The following is a 19679-nucleotide window of genomic DNA, read 5'->3' as shown; positions in this document are numbered from 1 at the left end:
TTGTGTCATATGAGTACTTACACTATTCCAATGTCTGACTATTTATACTTTTCGTTACAAATAAAAAGCACTAACTTCTTGCACCAAGGAACAAGAGTGTAAAAGAGATTTATATCTACTAATTACTGTGAAATCACTAATTTTCATGGGGGTTAATTTTCGTTGCTTTCGAAGGATAATGAGTCCAACAAATTCATGACCACCATAAAATGTAAAATTTAATATAGCCATTACTACTCAACACTTCTCCAACCACAAAATCAAATCCCCATATGTCATTAATTTTCCTCAAACCTTGAAAATTTGCCCCCCCCCTCCCACAAAATATGTGAATTTACAGTATTAAATAGAAAAAAGTTTACACTGTACAAATGAGATTACTGCAGTAAATACTGGAATAAAGTAGGACTTACATATAGTTCCTGATGGAGTCTGGCAGGATCACCACACATCTCTGTCCTTCCCTCAGTCCAAAGTCCTTCGCTGCCTTAATGGCAATAGACATTGCTGAACCAGAGCTCCCACCTACATGTATCCATTCACAAAAGTATGTTTATAGTATCTACGCACATTTCCACTTATTCACCTGTTAGGCTGTTTACAATAATGGAACTGAACATTGTCACTGATTCTAAGGAAAAATTGTCTTTGAACCCTCTTGGTTGAATAAACTGCATTGCATTCCAAAGTCTTATCCATTCATAAGGAATGAATGTCATATAATCAATTTTGGTTTTTTCTTAACACAAAATATTACTAATTGGAAAATGGTGTTCTTTCCTTTATACAGGGATGAAGAGAAAAATGTAATATTATAATCATTTTAGGTAACAAAAAATCTTTTGGATTCTAAGTAAAAATACAACTGCTTCTTCCAACAGTCTTCTTTTGTTCAGAATAAAATAGTGCATTTTATCTATATTATATCAGTGTTGATGTACAGTATAAATACTTACCACAAAGTAGCCCTTCTTCCCTTATCATTCGTCTAGCCATGATGAAAGATTCCTTATCATTGGACTTGTACCATTTATCAACCAGCTGAAAATTATTTTAAAAATAACACTACACATAAAGTTTAAACCTCTCTATTTCCTTTTACAATATAAAATTTACCATATAATCAACAACTACTTCTCTGATAATCAAGTATAAATTCAAAACACACATAATACATATTCATCACTTAAAATTATTAAGTACTAAATGAAATACAGTAAACATTGGTTATAACCAAGTTGCTGAGACCTATGAAATAACTTTGCTACATCTGTAATTTGTTATATCTGTCTAAGGAATTTGTTAAATTTATATAGCTGGGGATCCAAGACAAATTTGCTTTATTCATGAATTTGCAATATCGGTGTTTGTACATAACAAGTTTTACTGTACAAACTTTAAATAAAGTTCTGATATAAATATACTTAGCAGTTACGTTCCCAGTACCTTTCTGTCACACACGGTGGGGATAAAATCATACCCCACACCCTCCACCTCATAGAAAGTGGTGTCTGACTTGTTCAGGGACTCTGGTTCTGCAATGACAGACCCCTCGGATCTAAACCAATTACCTGTTTGTACAAAAATTTAAGTTTATAATATACAATAATCTGACATAAATTAAAAAATAAAAGGGAGATTTCTTAGCCAATATAATAACTAAGTGTATTGATTTGAATCATTTAGTCAAGTTAGGAGTAAGATAAGTTTTAAATAATTAAATTTTCTGAGATCAACATGATAAAGTTCATCATGGTTCAAAATTATTTTAACTTGCATCTGTGTTTCATAAATTATTTCTTCTACTGTGTACACTAACAATTTTTGTATTGTTCACTGTCACCTACACTGAAGCATTCACAGTCATTTTATGATCAATACAGGTACTTACTTTACAGTTGGGACATCTGAGCTTTATTTTACGTGCGACTTCAGTGAGAGTTCCACCTGTACCAGCTCCCACTACCACCATATCTACTCTGTCTGTAACAAACAAGGCAGTAAGGATCAGATCATGCCATAGGTACATGTTCTTAACAAAGTAACAAATAAAAATAGATCTAACCACCCTCTTCTTGAACACAAAATGTGGTATTTATACTGACCATCACAAGCCTGGAGAATTTCCTCAGCAGTGCCATCAAAGTGAGCCAGGGGATTGCTTGCATTGCGATACTGAAATTAATAATACACAGTGTTGATGATGGCATGTTATTTGTGACTCAAGACCTCTTACAGGGTAATGCTTCTGTCTAGTTCTTCTTTTTAGAAATAAGCTAATTAAAACTGACACAATTCAGAAATATTTCTTTTTTTATTGATTGAAAATTCATTGCACTTGAAAATTTAGTCAAATCACCATCATAGATTAATAGCTTAATAAATATTGCTAATAAATTTAATATGCAATTGACATGAACATATAAATAACAAGTTTACCTGATCAAGAATGTGTGAGTTGGGAATTTCCTCCATCAGTCTTTTAGCCACCCCAATGTGAGACTCCGGGGAATCAAAGGCGGCACTGGTGGGAGTTCTCACAATTTCGGCACCAAGAGCTCGCAAGACATCAACCTATACAATGCATTAATTCAGTTAGATATTAATAATTTCTTAACTTTTTCTCTGCTCTGAAAACAGTCCTTTTTAAAATTTAAAAAAAAAAAAAAAAAAAAATGGCCTTTGCATCTGGGCCAAAAAGAATGATATAGCATATATGACCTATGTTTTGTGGATCCAAAAGAGCACTTTTTAGCTTCAAATTAAACTTAACTTCAACAAATGTTTGAACAGCAACTTCAAATTTTCAAAATGAAAAGTGAAAATAAAGAAATTGTCTATAGCCTTGAGTACTTAATTCATTTAACATGGAACACGCATTTGACTTTAAGTAAAAGTCATTACCTTTTCCATACTCATTTTTTCAGGCATCACAATTATGCATCTATATCCTTTCACAGCAGCAGCCAAGGCAATACCAATACCTGAAACCCAAAATCAGGTCAAGTGGATTAAATACTTAAAATTTTTTCCAACCTCTTATAACGAATCAGTAATATTGTAATATATGTAATGTGCAAATAGGTAACACATTTCGCTACTTGACTCTTGCAGATTTATGATAAACCAGAGAAATTTTAAGTCACTAAAAATCTTCTTCAATGTAAAGTAGTTAAGAAGTTGCAGATCAGCACTAGATCTGACCTGTGTTGCCTGAGGTTGGCTCTATGAGGACGTCCCCGGGTTTTACATGACCTGCTGCCTCAGCATCCTCTATCATCCTCAGTCCTATCCTGTCCTTCACACTCCCACCAGCATTGAAAAATTCACACTTAGCATCTAAAAAAACATTAAGAAAAAACTTCACATAAAAAATATATATAGCATCTAAAAAATCAAAACCAGTAGATGAAAATTTTAAACAGAAGATAATACATGTATATAAAAGGATAATGCATGTAGGTTCATCAATTAAAACTCTCAAAAGAGGAAAGATAAAATCATTAACCAAAATTCATTGGAAACTGCATTCTGCAGAGCCATTTACAATCTACTTACATTTATATCATATTCATGTACATATGAATCAAATTCATTTCCTTGAGTGATACAGACTATACATTGAGTAAAAATTAGTGAGACCCTAAACCTCTGACTTAAGTAATTATATTTTACTCACAAATATCACACTGGAGATCTTCTTCCTTTGTTATTCTGTTGATCCTAACCAGTGGAGTGTTACCAATATTGTACAGGACATTAGGCATGATCTTTGGTTTGGGTTTTCTAAATGGAAATTACAAGTACCGTATGCAGTTGCTTGTATTAAAACTATAGGAATCGTTAAAGGGCGAACATGGTAAATACAACATTTTTTTAGGCAAATAAAATCTTTGATTCTTGATTAAAGTGGTCTTGACAGAAATACAAAATCATGAAAATGCTATTTATATTAATATTATGAAGAAAGATTCCACATGGCAACAATTATTTCTTTTATAATGACATATGGTGGAACCAGATTTCATGCTTACAACTCCTTGTGGTTGTGAGGGGAGTCTTTCATGGACTTAGCCTCGTAGTATGTGCATTTACTGGGCAGGTCCGGTCTCTGCCAGTTACGGAAAGGGCTGCTACCAGCTACGGGACATTTCTTCTCAGACATTGTTACCTTAAAAAGAGCATTAAATTTATATTATCAAGCAATTTAAATTAAGTAGTCTAGTCTTTCAAAATAAATTCAAGCAAAGAGACCAATGGACCAAAATGCTCAACTGCATGAGTTAGCTTAGCATAAGTTTTCCATCGGCAGTTTTTTTCCTTATAGGTAATGTCCTTATATCTAATTTTTTGATTGCCTGTTGTGGCTTCTTCCCAACCCCTAGCAGCTTTGATTAGAAAAAAAATGAATCTAAACTAGTGACTTTATGCTTTTACATTAATATGCCATGACTAATCATAACTTTGAGCTTCGTAAAAAGAAGATATTTAAAGAATTCATTAGTAAAACACTGATCCCCAATTTCTCTCCCCCCCCCCTCCCAAGTCATGATTTGAACATACCTGAATCGTAACATGTACTATATCAGGATGTTTCCAGAAGAAGATTTCCCATTTATGTGCTATTTTTGAGAGGAAGATTTTAAATGAATATTTCCAATTATTCATTGAAAAATTTGATTATCCATTGTGTCCCCACCTTACCCTGGAGGCTGAATATATAATTTAATATGTTTTACGGTGTTACCGTTGAGGCGAGCGCAGTTGTACCATCAAAACACTTGATAATAGTATTGATCAGCCACTTCAAACATCGAGTCGCACGAGACATCTCGACTAGCTGTGACGTCACACGACGTCACGGTCACGGAGCTCGTTGGAGCTTACGGAAACGGCCGAGCGTCTGGTTTAAAGTATAGACCTAGCACAATTTTGGTCGAAAAACATCGCAGAGTTATTTTTTGTTTCTTTGAAAGATTTCTACAAACTGAAAGCTTTTTATGCTTTACGTTATTGTTTATTTATTTATATATTTCACGGAAGCAAGCGGCATGACTTAATTAGCATATCGTCAAAATTCGCAAGTTTCCGGTGACGTCATATGTATCATTTCCGAAGGGCAAGGTGAAGGCCAGTGTTGTGGCATAGAGGTATTTTTTTGAATAAGGCAAGGCAAAATCATTTCGTTAAGTTCTCGGTAAGAAACAATGTTCCTTTATTTTTTTAACTATTTTTGATTTATTCGCGCAAAGGACATTGGGTAGTGCAGGAATTCTGGAATGTTTCACAGAGAAATTTGCCTGACGTATGTACAGATTTCATTCCGAATTTCCTCTGTTCTTATACATTAGTCTATTGAGCTCGCTTCGCGAGCTTTGCTTCGCGACGCTCGCTGTGCGCTCCCTATAAATATAAAGTTATAAACTTTTCTCTATGTCAGGAAACTTTGAATTCACATATTACAAGTTTACTCATTTATAATCAAGTGGTTCTTCATCAGATTTTTGAAGACTTCCAACAAAGTTTTATTGACTTTATATGGCAAGATTTCCCGAACCACTTTGTGTAACACTGGTCTGAGATTTATGGTTAGTACAAAATTTTTAATCTCAACAAATATTTGTTGGTGAATGTGATTATACTATAACTAGGATACACTTGAGAAGAGTCACAGTGCTCTGACGGGTTAAAAGAGGAAAGTGAGAGAAAGTAAAAAAAAAATCAATAGAATGAAAAGGAAATAGTAGAGAAACAGTATTCACTACCCCCCCCCTTTCTTTTTTTCTTTTTTGAGTTAAATAGTAGTCAGAGACAATAATTTATAAAATACCTTTGATGTCTCTGATATCCTAGTAAAGTACATCCAACAAAAAAAAAAATCTTTTTCTGAGTCGATATCGACTTACGTGTTCAAGAATCTTGTTCCAAATTACGCACTTACGACCCTACCTGATTTTACTCAATACTGAAAGATGAAGTTTAAGAATAACGATAAAATGTTGTCCGACAATTAGGCCAATCCTCCACGATTTGTCAATTCGATTGGACGAAATGTATTTACCCACTACGTTGTAATCGTCTGACCTTCACCTTCAGGAAGTCACCTAAGGCGAAACAGAGTGGGAACTAATTACCCTGAAGTCACATGGATACCTGTGATTCGGGATAATTTTTTTAACATTAATGCATTTACCAAATGTTCTATATAATATATTTATGAAGCATTATTTAAGTTAAGTTATAAATATTCATTCAAATTTAATCTTGAGTCCTCTTGGGTTTCTTTTTTGGTAAATCGGGGCTTTCCGAATACGCTGATGTACGACTTATCTAGACTCTTTATATGATTCCCGCACGGGGAAAAATAAACACTTGAATTTCGTCTGCTGAAGTGGAAATGTTACTAAATTTGCTGACTTTCTTCGTAATAATTCATGGTAAGAAACATACCTCATTGTGTGTAATTTTATTTTGTTACTTTTTTGAAAATTGCATACGATAAAACCCAAAATAATAACCCAATAGTAATAACTAGGCCTAAAACCAGTAGGCCTAGCCTTCTGAATATCGAGAATTTTTATTTGTTTGTGTTTTGTTCAAGAAACCCCTATTTTCACTGCATTTGTTTTGTCATAGATTAGACCTATTGTTCTATTTCTTAATAAATAAGGTTTATATTAGAACACATGCACAAGTTCTGTAATAATTACAATAAAAAATGAAATGAATTAGGCAGTATATCCTCCCTCAATTCTCTTAATAGAAATTATATGGAGAGGCATATGGATGTAAGCTTTTAATACATGTGCACTTCTCTAAAGAGAAATCTGGTCCTCCATGTACTTTTGATATTATGGAATAGGGAATGTCCTCTCAAACTTATGTTGTACATACCACAAAGCTTGACAGCTAGTATGTACCTAAAATCAATAATTTTATTCTCCCCTCCCCATCTCTCTTCTTCAGGCTTATTTTGTAGTTTAGTTTTGAGAAGAATATATTAGATGCATCAGTGTAGCCTGATTTTCGAACTCTAAGCTGATATGATAATTTCTAGAATGATCTGATTTCATTTGAAATGTTGATTTAAACTGTACCATGTTTACAGTAAATAACTGCATTTAATGCATCTCATCAAATTATATGCATATGGAAAAAATACAGAATAGTGTTTTGTCGCCCTTGTGTGGCAGTGGTAAGAGTATTTGCTGGAGTTGTAGAGTAAGGAATTGAGCCTTATGTCGCAGGTTCAGATCCCAAAGAAAAAGATCCCTCACTGCTTAATGGCCCTGAGTGCAGAGTATCTGTAGCTATATAAAACAAAATTTGCAGTTATCCACTGGCAAATGGTGGCGCTGAACAAATCTCATAAGGGACATTAAACAGTATACAAACAAACAATATATAAATGGTGCCTGTTTTTGAGGGTAACATTTGAAATTGACACCCAAGGAAAACTATTGTCAACCGACGCGTCAGCGGAGGTTGACAATGGTTTTCCGAGGGTGTATTCAAATGTTATCCTCCAAAACAGGCACCATTTATTTTATTATACTGAATGTCTTATTGATTTAGCACGTCAGCAAAAAAAAAAACCCCAAAAAACCCATATATATTCAAATTCGTTTTGTATTTCAAATTGTTTAAAATGGCCAAATCACTTTTTTCTTTTAAATTTACATTCCTCCAGAAAACAATCTAAGGTTGATTTCCAATTTTCTTACGCAACCATGAAATAATTAGTATGTTCAATATCAAGGAATTTCACTTTTATGTTGAAAATTTCCTTATTTGTTTCTAGACCTACAAGACCTATGAAGCTATTCACTGGGTCTACCCCAAAATTTTTATTAAAATCTAAAAATGAATATAATGTAGCCTAACATTACACTTTTATTGCAGCATTTCCATGCTGGTTTCTGAATCAAAAAAAGTTAACTATGTTGCACTAGTGCTTCTGATGCAGTAGTGCAGCTGTATAATAATTGATATTTGTAAACTTTTTTTTTTACACAGTATAGAAATTTACTGCTTTCACATGACTGGTATTTGAGGCTGCATATAAAATTTTAATTCTAATAGACTGATAAAAAGCAGAATAGAAAAAAATATTCTGTTTTATTCAATAAAATAAGATCAATACCATTTATAACCAGAATGCTAAATTCCCCATTCTTCAGCTTGGCATCCCCGTAGCTTACAGTGGCTTGGTAATGACCCTCCTGCTCCATTTTAATGTGCATTGTGAGGTGTTTCTTGTCGGGATTATAAATCATCTGGGTGGCTGGGAAATATCGCCTACTGCTTTCTGTCTATAAGACACAAAGAACAACATATATCCCCACTGTAATACGAGGGATAACACCTCTAGCCACCAGCCTACAGACATCAATTTTGCATAAAGGCAATAAAAATGTATACATTGAAGATTAAAACATAACACAGCATGGGAATGACTATTTCCTATTTTATCATTTCAAATAACCCAACTATAAACACTCAGATATCCTCTTTTCCTAAAAAGAAATATTCTATCTCATTATTACAAGTGTTGATAGCTAATTACATTTTTACCTCTGTAACTTTAATCTTGAAATAATTATTTTGATCAGCTTTGTATACAGCAGGATTGCCAAAGGAGTCCTGGGTCTCAATGGTAAGAGGATAGGGCATCCCAGCACTGCAGACAATTGTAGAACAGTAATTTGTAAAACCGGACTTCCCAGCATCGATGGGACCTATAATTAGACAAAAAAATTGTTTGCATTTAGTTACAATGTGCTTCTGACATGTATTTAATGCTCTGAAACTTTTTAAATTGCACATTAAGTAGTCACAATGAAAACTACAATATACAAGTACATGTGCGTCTATAGAATTTTAACAATGCCTCAAATGTATTGCAATAATTTAAGTGCAAATGGATCAAATGGAGCAATCCATTCAAAATTCAAAAATAAAACTGATAGAAAAATAAAATGAAGTGACTAAGGGCTAAGGTAAGTCACTATATATGGCCCTGATGTTTTTCAGCAACAGATTTGGTTTCCCATTTCTTCTTATATATATCCATTTCTATTTGTTTTCTCTGTGATAACTCCTTGAAAGTTATTGGATTTGATTAATTGAACATTCTTCCAGCATGTAAATTTTTGTGATTGATACATCAGTTGCTAAAGAGGCCAAATGTGCATAAAAATCACAAGCATCTGCCTTTGTGTCTGATGATAAGGAGGTCTAACATGCATGCAAATCTTGTGTGGATGTCTTTGTGTTTGACATCAGTGGGCGGGGACTATTGAAATTGACTTGGAAGGCCTCATGTTATTTAAATTTATTAGACTACATTTTTAAAATCTAAAGTTACAATTTTATTTCACAATGAAATGGAAATATAAGTGTAGTTAGAATCATTAACGATAGTTGGAAATGTGTTATAAATTATCCCACGTTTCCAACTATTGATGATGCCTTGGCATACTCTGCCACAGACATCAACGATAGTTGGAAATGTGTTATAATTTATGCATAACGGGCATACACTACTACCTAGACAGTGATTCCTTAAATAATCTTGATCATATGTTTAATAAATATGCTCTAACATAGATTTTAATGCATTTTGCTGACCAAAAATGGAACAAAGATAATTTCTTTTGAACAGATAATTGAGAATGGTTAAAAACTTTAAAATTCATCTTATCACAAGAAACTTGTGCATTAAGAAATGAATTAGGCAGAGCCAATTTTATTACCTTAAAACTGAAATAACTACATGTATAAAATGGCAAATTTTTAAGGAATAACTGCCTATAACAATATTAGCTGATAGTTGGTATGATCGAACAATAGTCCAGTACATGTACTCGAATATTCATCGACATCTCTCATTTCAAGGTCATATAGTTCAAGGTCATAAAATTATACCACAGCTGAATACTCTCACACTTATCTATTTCAGTGTTTAATAAGGTTCATATTAATTAATCTTGAACATGTAGAAGGTCAAGTTCAATATGACTTTAGTTGAAACTGTTAACAGAGTTTTATAGATTTTCTTGAATAGATTTTTTTAAAAGTATTTAATTGAATAAATTCCACTCTAGTAAATCCGAACATTTCATGAAAATGTAGACAAAAATGTCTGTTCAGTGTTTTAATTAAAAGAAAGGCAGTGTTTAATTCTCACCTGGCTCAAATCTCTTAGTAAAAGGACTGCCTTTAACATGCCTTCCTGATACCATGATTGAGATTTTATATGACCCAGATTTGTGGACAGTGAAGGAGGTTTTTATTGCGTTTTGATCCGTGTCATCTGTGTCCAGCTGTTTTGTACTGGCAACCTGCTCGCTTTTCAACTGGATGACAATATTGGCAGCATTTGTAGAACTGGTTACATATGGTTTTCCATTTTTTCTATAGAGCTAAAAGGAAAAAAATATATTACATGTACCTCTTAATTAAAAAAAAAAACAAAACAAATGTGATCATATAAATTTAATTCATCTGATATTGATCTAGCTGGTATGGAATCCCGACTTTCTGCACTAACAACCTGTCCCACTTCCATGCTGATATGGATACTTTTTGTGCCTCTATCGTAGGAGAGTTACAATCTTGAAACTCGCGTATTACAAGGTAGTAAAAATTGAATTGTTAATAGTTCAAATAAAAACTCATGTATTAACATATAAATTTAAAAATGAATCAGTGCAAAAATATAATCCTTAAAATAAATATAAAATACATGGTTACTGTCTTGAAATATAAGCCATATTTGGGAAAAGGTAAGAAAACATAATAGAGGGCGAGACTAAAATTGTCAACCCCTTTGTCGCGTTTTTGACCCAAGCCCAAATATCACTTACAACTGAGGAGAGTAACAATTTATTTTGTTTACCCATGTGGTGTAGTGGTTAGAGCATCTGCTCCAGAGTCGCAAAGTAAGGAGTTGATTTTTACCTTGCAGATTCGAATGAATGAGACCGTATATATAAACCAAGGTCCCATGTTGCAGTAGGTGCTGGCATGTATTTGGGTAACCCGATAAATTTTAGAATTTTCTTTTCAAGAAAAGCAAAATCATGATTAGTCTTATTAAAATGAAAGCATACTGTACATTGAAGTTTACAGTTCAAATCATGTCCCTCAGGTACTGTAAATCACTTTTTATTCGCGAGAACTTTATTTTCACGTTATTACGCAAGACAGTAAGCACGCGAAATATTCATTCTCGCGTATAATAGGATTTCTTAAGATTATATAGAGAAATATTAACAATTTGTGAAAATTATGTCTCGCTTATAAAGAGTCAATGACTATCTTGCGAAAATAAGGTGTCGCGAAAATTAAGTGATCTACAGTATACGATGGGTTCACAATGATAGTGGTAATATTTTTGTTAAGGACATTATGAACTTAAAAAGGAAAAAAGACCTATGTTGACCTTAGTTTAAATGTACATCTATGAGCACATGATATGAATTTCAATTTTCAAAATTTAATAAAATGTATTCAAATAGATCGTTTTACATGATCGTTTTAAATGCTAAATATGCAGCAATGGAAGCTCTACCTAGCTTCTCTGTAAAGTTCAACAATACTCACTACCAGAGTGACTTTGACACTTCTCTTCACATCCTAAATGTTTCCTTCTCAGGCTGGAACTTATACCTGTTCTCTTAACAGTGAGAGCAAGTCATTTGAGCTGTATGTAATAGGTAAGGTGACATTTTCTATGGTGTACTCATTATAATTATATTTTTTTGGATAGGCTGACAACTGAGCTAGGATAAATGAATGTTCCTGGACAATCCAGGCACATATTTATTTAATTTAAACATATTAAACAGCATTGAAGTTTTTCAATTTCTGAACATCAGTAATTTCAAAAATAATTAAATTTTGAGACATCCTAAGCCAGTTTCAGGACAAAGAAAAAGTTCCTTAAGATTTTCTTAAAGGTTTTAAAGTACCATATCTTTTTAAAGAAACCGGTACATCTTTCTTTCATTTTCCATACTGGTTACAAGTATTTAAGAGCCATTCTCTGTAATGACTTGAACTTTTATATAGGTGCTGTGGCACGCATAGTCTCAGAATTTCTCCAAACTCTCTGTGATAAAAGTCTTTGATACCCTAAACTGAAATCAGGCAAAAATTGGTTGTTATGCTTTATAGTTACCATGGCAACATGTCTTAAAGTTCGAAAAATGGCATTTTTTAACATGTTTAGAGCCCCATAGTTAACATTTGCGGCAAAGCAAACAATTGGTAATGACTGTTTCCAAAAGTTGAAGGTCAAATGTCTCAAATGCATGATAAACATGTTTGGTAAATTAACTATTACATACGTTACTATGGTAACAAAATATTCAAAAGTAAAAAAAATATTCATTGAATTTTATAAAGTCATACACGTAAAAATAAAAGGCAATTATAGGATGAAATGTGACCAAATAATAGAAAAAAGAGCCTTGAAACTTATACCAAGAACAAAATATGATATTTCAGGTTGGCAATGGTTGCCAAGGTTTTTATACCACAGAGAGCCTTCAAAGTAACACTCTGGTTCCAATCTGATCCTATCTTTAAAAAAGCACATTTCCTCATAACTGATGATCAATTTTTGAAGATGTTGGTGTGCTCCTAGTTTTCCCATGAAAAAATTCAGTTTAGATTCTTTAAATAGAGCGTTGCTATGGAAATAAGCAGAAATATATGCTTAAAAACCTGAAAAATATTTTCTGTCCTTGGATACGTATTCTAGTAGATTCCCAAAACTTTTATGATTGATATTTATTAACAGCTTACCTGACTTTTAATTTTGACTATCATCCAATCTCTAAGTGGATGCAAGAAGTTGGCACACAGGGTTTAATATTAATATAAAGTTCACAAAATCGAACATTTTCCCTTCTTGGTAACCATAGCAACAGTGTTGTTTTCTTCATCAAATTTTATCAATATTAATTTAGTTCTAACAGATATATGATTCAACATCATTTAATTTTTTTTCTTGTTTATATGGCAATTTAATTCTTAATGTTTCACTTTTAAGCACTGGTACTTTGTTTCCATGGTAACACTGCAAAGTTAATTTCAAAAATGATATTAGCCAATTTTCATGTTTTTCCTCAAGACAGTAGCATTAATCCAAACTTAGTTACTTATTTTGCATGGTAACACTGTGTTACCATGGCAACCATAAAAGTTATTTATAGAATAATGTTGCTTATACTTATATACTTATGGTTAAACATTTTCATTGTTTTTCTTAAGTCGTTGATTTTCACCTACCATAAAGGTTTTTTCAGCATATTTCAGCATTTTAAATGTATTCCAAATGTATCCTTGGTTACCACTTACTTAGAGATATATTCTAAACATTTTCTTTACAGTATAAATGACATCAAGGTGTCATGTTTTTGTGAGAATGACTTGTTTGCTTTTTCTATTTTTATTTAGCCACAGTAAGGATTTAAAGTGGCTGAAAATCTCGATTTTTCGAACTTTTCCGGCTGTTGCCATAGCAACCGAGACACATAGCAACGAAATTTTGTTTGATATTTGTTTCTGGTGTCAAGTACTAAGCATGGGTAAAGTTTCATCAAAATCGGTGACCATGCGTGGCAACGAAGTTTAAGTGGTTACAGAGAATGGCTATTAAATACATGAGGTTTAATTGTTTCTTTCAAAAAACCTTACTGCCATAATTATAACAGTAGTGTGATAGTGAACCAGCAGGCCTATTTTGACTGCAGTGTCAATTTTCATGGAAATGATCGCCCTGAAGTGAGTTGGAAACATGGCAACAAAGAGCTGAACTTCTCTGTTGATTTCGAAAATGAAACCTACACCTTAGCTCGCATGTCATTGGTTGCTTCAGAGGAAGATGATGGAAAGGTGTTCATTTGTCATGTTACATTTCCTTATGTCCATAATGGTTTTATCTGCCAAGCTCTCCCAAAGCTGAAAGTTTATTGTAAGTAAGCTTCATACTAGTATGACATTAGGAATTTGATATAAGCATGGGAAATAGTAATTGAGCACATGTATGTACATGGTAATTGACCTTAATCATTGGTCAGGTTGTTGTGAAGAAGAATAAGATATTAAAAAGATTTTCCCTTTATATCCCTATGTCAATGTTAATTAGATCTGTGTAAAAGTAATAAATTCAGAATTAAGAAAGTGATATCTATAAAGCATTTGATCTGAATTAGATCTGTATAAAAATTATGAATTCAGAATTGAGAAAGTGATATCTATAAAGCCCTTGATTTGCACACTTATATTTACAGTTCCTGTGAAAGAGACAGACATTATTCTTAGTCCATACAAGAAGGAGTATGAAGAGGGAAGCAATATTCTTCTTCGTTGTGTTGCCATAGGAGAGCCCCACCCCCGTTACAATTGGACATTCACCCCCCTTTCTGACCCCCTTAATGAATCTGTGAGGTCAACTCATCCAGCTTACAAAATCGTCAATGCCCACAGAAATGACATAGGAAACTATACATGCATTGTTCACAATGAAATTAATCATACAGTGTATACAGACACTAAAATTGTCTTCTTGAATATAATAGGTAAGAATAAATTAATTTCTGTTAAAATACAAAGAGAATGCACTAAGAGATTTTAAAGAGAAGAATTTTTATTTCAAAGTATTGTCATTTTAATATGGCATGGAAATTTAGATAGCATCAATTATTCCAAAATATTTTAGTACAGTGTAGTAATTATATAAAAATCACCACTCCCCATGTCTTCTGTTTTAAAGCACTGGAACATAATCAAATTATTATGCAGTTTGAATATAAGGCGTCATTTCAGGCAGAGAGAAAGTAATTTTGTCTAAAAAAATTTTGTAGAAAATAAAGTAACAACAGTAAAACCTAAATACAGAATGATGCCAAAGCCAACAGAGGACAAAGGAGATGGAGACATTAACTGTAAGTAATTATCTGAGAAATTTTCTTATGGATCATGGGATGACATCTTCTGTGATAAAGTTGATTTTCCACTTGGTAAATGTATTTGTAAATTTTTGAATGTGTCTCAATTCCTGCAGTACATGTACAGTTGATACTGTCACTATCTGTCATGATGTAGGTTTGATACAGGGATACACTGATGATGATTCTGTCAATATAATGTATTTACAGTTTAATACAGATGTACTGATGATTAGGTTTTTGTTTCAGTCAATGCCTATGCTGTAGGAGCTGTTGTTAGTTCACTGCTAGCCATTCTGCTGATTGTAGTCTTCATCCTGCTGGCCATCAAATTCAGGGTACGGGTGATATAAAGGAGTTTCATTGAATATCACATGTAGTGTTTTGTACATAACAGCTGGAACTAGATAAAATATGCATGAAATAAATTTTGATATCTTACTTAAGACATTAATTAGTAAAAATTGATGTTTTTTCCTCTGGTAATTAGGCAAGAGAGCAGAAATACAGAGAAGGCATGTCCCTGGTGCAGGATGATTTTACAGATGATCAGGAATTGTTAGATGAGGACATGATAACAGCAAATGGAGGGACCGAGGAGGTAGGAGGGACATGTACCCGGTTATATTCATCTTACATGAATCGTAGATTTCTTTAAAAACAAATTTTCATTTCAATATTGTGCATAATGATATGTATCTTAAAGTTCCAGAGCTTGTATAGATACATGTATAATTACATTACTGAGTCTGAAAAAACAAAATCATGATTTTTTTCTGATAGTTTTGTTTGAATTTAGTATGTTATACTCCATTGTAGACCCAAGGTCAGTACAGGAGACTTGGTCAGTATTGGGAAATCCCTAAGAGAGATGTTCGCCTGATGGACCTGATTGCTACAGGGTCGTACTGTGAAGTCTGGAGGGGGAGGATGAGGAACACTCAGACAGTACAGATGTTCTTAGGGTGGCCATCAAGAAAATGCTAGGTACAGGTTAAAAATGTAGTATTTCCCTTTGCAAAGAACCTTGATGGGGTTAAAAGCAATCTTAGAGTTTCAACTATATCATTCAGTTATGCTAGTTCATCTGTTCATGAGGTAGTAAGAGTCTGTCTCTGTTTGTTCAGATGATGCATCAGAAGTGGGCAGGAAGTTCTTCTGGCAGAGATGGAAGTGATGAAAACATTGTAAGGCTCACAGTAATGTGATCACCCTTATTGGATGTTACACATTAACTGGTAATTCTTTATAAATAATATTTCAAACTTAATGGATATATTAACCAGTTGGTTATGGCAAAAGAAAAAGAAACATGCCTAGTATGCATTATAGAAAATGATTTAATTCATGTTTGGTAAACAAAAAATCTTGATTTTCCTAAAATAGACTAGATATTAAATAAAAGTTTGTTATATCCTGATTTATAGCTGCATTTGTAATAATTATGTCAAACATTTGCATTACTAAGTAATTCACATTCTTACCTTTATTTTGCATATTTGAAGTTGCTTTAGAAACGTTATCTATGAAAAGCAATAGAAAAATTGAAACTTATAGGATTTTCTTAATCTGGTGTTCATTTTGACTACAACTTATCATTTAATTCATTCAATTCAGAACCTTGGATGCTGATGCTGGAGTATGCACATGAGGGAACCTTGCAGAAATACCTGAAGAAACACAGACCTGGTTCACAGCGTGTTGAGATTCAATCTCAGGAATCGGTCAGACTTAAGAATAACAGGATAGATGCCAAGAAACTCCTAAACTCTGGCTTCCCAGGTCATCAGTGGATTGCTGCATTTGACAAAATATAAGGTAAGTTTTCAAATCAAATGTATTGCAAATCATAGAACAGAAGTTTGATCATAGAATTTATAGATCATGTGTGATTTCATAAAAATTTGTGTCAACTTTGCTTAGAGGTGGAAAAAACACCTTATTTACATTCTATTCTAAAAGTAAATTTATTGAATTTTTTTCAATAATCACAATTATTGAGTATCTTTTTGTACATTGTATATTGAGGAATAAAAAGAATTATGTTTTATTCTACCAAAACTGTGTTTTTATACCACATATAGCTCCTATACTACCGACTATCTGCATCCAGTGTCCTTGTGGCCAAAGGAGGAGTGTGCAAGTTATCAGGGTTTATGTTTCAGAAAGAAATAACAGAGAGGAATTTGTATGAAAAGGTAATGCCACTTTTATTGTAGTTTTCTATAAAATGATGCTGTATTACAGAAAAGTAGATCAATCTCTTTTATGACTGTTGATTTTTGATGCCAATTTACTTACAGGAATCTCTACCTGTTCGCTGCATGTCACCAGAATCTTTGTCACAAAATATATTTGATACAAAGACCGACACATATGCCTTTGGTATTTTGTTATGGCAGATTATACATTTTGGTAAGAATTTATCATAGGACTGGTATAACATTCTTGGTATTTGGGTTAACAATAGCCACAGTACTTGTTACGCCCCTCTCAGAATTAAAATAAAATATATCAAATTTTGAACCTCTGTGAAGAACAATTTATAACCTTATAAAAATAAATTTATTTCCTATAGGATTAAGGCCGTATCCCTCTATGGACATTGAAGAAGTGAAAGAGAAAGTTCTCTCAGGATACCGCATGCCTCAGCCACCGCACTGTAGTTCTGAATTGTATGTTAAAGAAATGTTTATATTTCTCTGTCTAAATTCAATGAAATGTTGGGAAAATGAAAAATTCACTGCAATTGCATCATTCTTCATTGTATTTGTAAACATATGCATTGTTAACAATTTTTTGAAAATAAAAAATGGAGGCTAAGTATTTAATTTATTTCAATTTCCTATGCTATTATGTCTGCTTAAAAAGTTATTATTGAATTATAATTTTATTTAAGACGACCACTTCAGTTTTAAGATAAAGACTCTTCGTCTGTATTTAAGGTTTGCCTTAATGGATAGATGTTGGAGTGTAAATCCAGATGGAGAGACCCCTGTACCCTGAATACTACAAGCCCTGTCTGTCCTACAAACCAACAGTGACACAAACATTGTTCTGGAGGATCTTCCAGGCCTGTCAACCTCTGAGTCAGAATCAACAGAATGTAATCCATAGAAGGTCATCTTGATAATCCAAAGTAGGTCATCTGGATTATCCATAGAAGGTCATCTGGATTACGTAATCTGTTAACAGACTGTATATTGATGAGGCACTCACAAATTGAACTTGATTTTTTTTTTTCTTAAATACATTAATTTTGCCATTGACACAAGGATAATTTTTAGCTCACCCAGCCAAAAGCTCACTGTAGCTTTTTTCTGATTAAGGAATGTCCAGAGTCTGTCTGAGTGAACTTTTCACATATTCAACTTCTTCTCCAGAACTATTTAATTAATGAATATCTTGTTTCTTAGTGCTAGGTGGGGGGGGGGGGGCACAATAGGGGTCAATGATTTATATTAAAATTTAGGGGGATGTGTGTAGAAAGTTTCTACTCTGAAGAACAGCAGGGTCACAATCAAGTAGTGAAGGTAGACATTTTACCTGCCCTCTGACAAGGTTGGGGGTCACAGTAGGTATTAAAAATTACATGTAAATGGAAATATTTAGGGAAAAATTGGACAAGTAAGTGTCTTACAAGCATGACTGCAGGAACTACACTTAAGCCTTGGTAAATAGCAAAGTTTTATACAAATATAATTATACTAAATCATGAAGTCTACAATTTGTAAAGTTGACCTAGAGCATTTAGTACATTACAATGATTTATAATAATTATTGTTGAAATCTTTGATGCTAATTTGGTGACCACAAAAGGGGATTTCATACATTAGAGAAAACATGTACTTATTTATTAGGAAGAGCGTAATGACTCAGATGAGCATTATGGCCCATGGGCTTTTTTGTTTTGCTTTGTATCACATATGATAGAAAGGTATTTGTACATTTGATATTTATCATTTATAACTTTAATTACAGTAAAACCTGCAAATCTCATGGTATACTTTTGTTTTATAATCACATAATACATTTCACATATAATTGCAAAGGTTAGACAAATGAATTGAATTTTTAAAATAACTGTTAATTATGCATTTCTGAATCATACATCATATAATTCATATACTAAGGTTATTATCAAGTACTTTTTTTGGGTGCATTTTCTGAGAGAAAGTTGATTTTACACAGAATGAGAAGTCTTTCCACACAACATTATATAATTAAAAGGTAGATATGGCATCAGGAATTTGGGAAAAAAATGGACTGATAAAAAATATTTGTATGCATAATATTAATCTTTGTAGTATCTGAATCACCTTTCCCGTCCAATACAAAATAATAGAACTAGAAATTTAGATATATTTTTTATTCACATTCACATATCAAGAACTCTGTCCACTTCTATATATTCATATTTTTATAGCTACTGACATTACGTGTTCAGTTCTTATTAGATGTAAAGAATTTGGTAATTTTCAAGTCAATTAATTTTTGCATATTTAGGACAACATTTATATATAATTATCTAATTTTTGCCTTTATAAAGTGCCTAAAACCCTTAAAATGTATTCCTATGCTAAAATCATGTAAACTAACCAATTTAAAATAGCTGACAAAGGATTTATACTTGTGCATTTTGGTTCATTTTGAGTTTAAAAATAATATACATTTTACATGCATAAAAGTTTACACAAAGTTTTTACAATTAAACTTACC

The 19679-nt window shown here is 32.8% G+C and overlaps 2 protein-coding genes and 1 pseudogene across 2 annotated transcripts; 1 reads left to right on the top strand and 2 right to left on the bottom strand.

The window, feature by feature from the left end:
* Window positions 1-409: 409 nt before the first annotated feature.
* Window positions 410-6121, bottom strand: LOC134261994 (cystathionine beta-synthase-like). The gene is given in 12 exon segments (XM_062744375.1): window positions 410-525; window positions 957-1041; window positions 1447-1553; window positions 1556-1571; window positions 1892-1983; window positions 2106-2175; window positions 2440-2574; window positions 2905-2984; window positions 3205-3339; window positions 3680-3786; window positions 4035-4171; window positions 5950-6121. Coding segments are annotated over 11 exon segments (1074 nt in total). The 5' UTR covers window positions 4166-4171; window positions 5950-6121.
* A 1772-nt stretch (window positions 6122-7893) lies between these two features.
* LOC134261995 (apoptosis-resistant E3 ubiquitin protein ligase 1-like) lies at window positions 7894-10510 on the bottom strand. The gene is made up of 4 exons (XM_062744376.1): window positions 10190-10510; window positions 8575-8738; window positions 8144-8312; window positions 7894-7919 (listed from the first exon to the last, which is right to left on the bottom strand). Exons 1-4 carry the CDS (start codon window positions 10242-10244, stop codon window positions 7894-7896), a joined length of 414 nt encoding a protein of 137 aa, XP_062600360.1. The 5' UTR covers window positions 10245-10510.
* A 1134-nt stretch (window positions 10511-11644) lies between these two features.
* LOC134261996 (fibroblast growth factor receptor homolog 1-like) lies at window positions 11645-18066 on the top strand (annotated as a pseudogene).
* The last annotated feature ends 1613 nt before the right edge of the window (window positions 18067-19679 follow it).

The sequence above is a fragment of the Saccostrea cucullata genome, unplaced genomic scaffold, assembly GCF_032062105.1.
Source record: "Saccostrea cucullata isolate Sc308-1 unplaced genomic scaffold, CSIRO_AGI_Scuc_v1 ctg11350, whole genome shotgun sequence".
NCBI lineage: Eukaryota > Metazoa > Mollusca > Bivalvia > Ostreida > Ostreidae > Saccostrea > Saccostrea cuccullata.
Note: the sequence above shows the minus strand (reverse complement) of the source record. Positions and strands in the feature narration are given on the sequence as shown.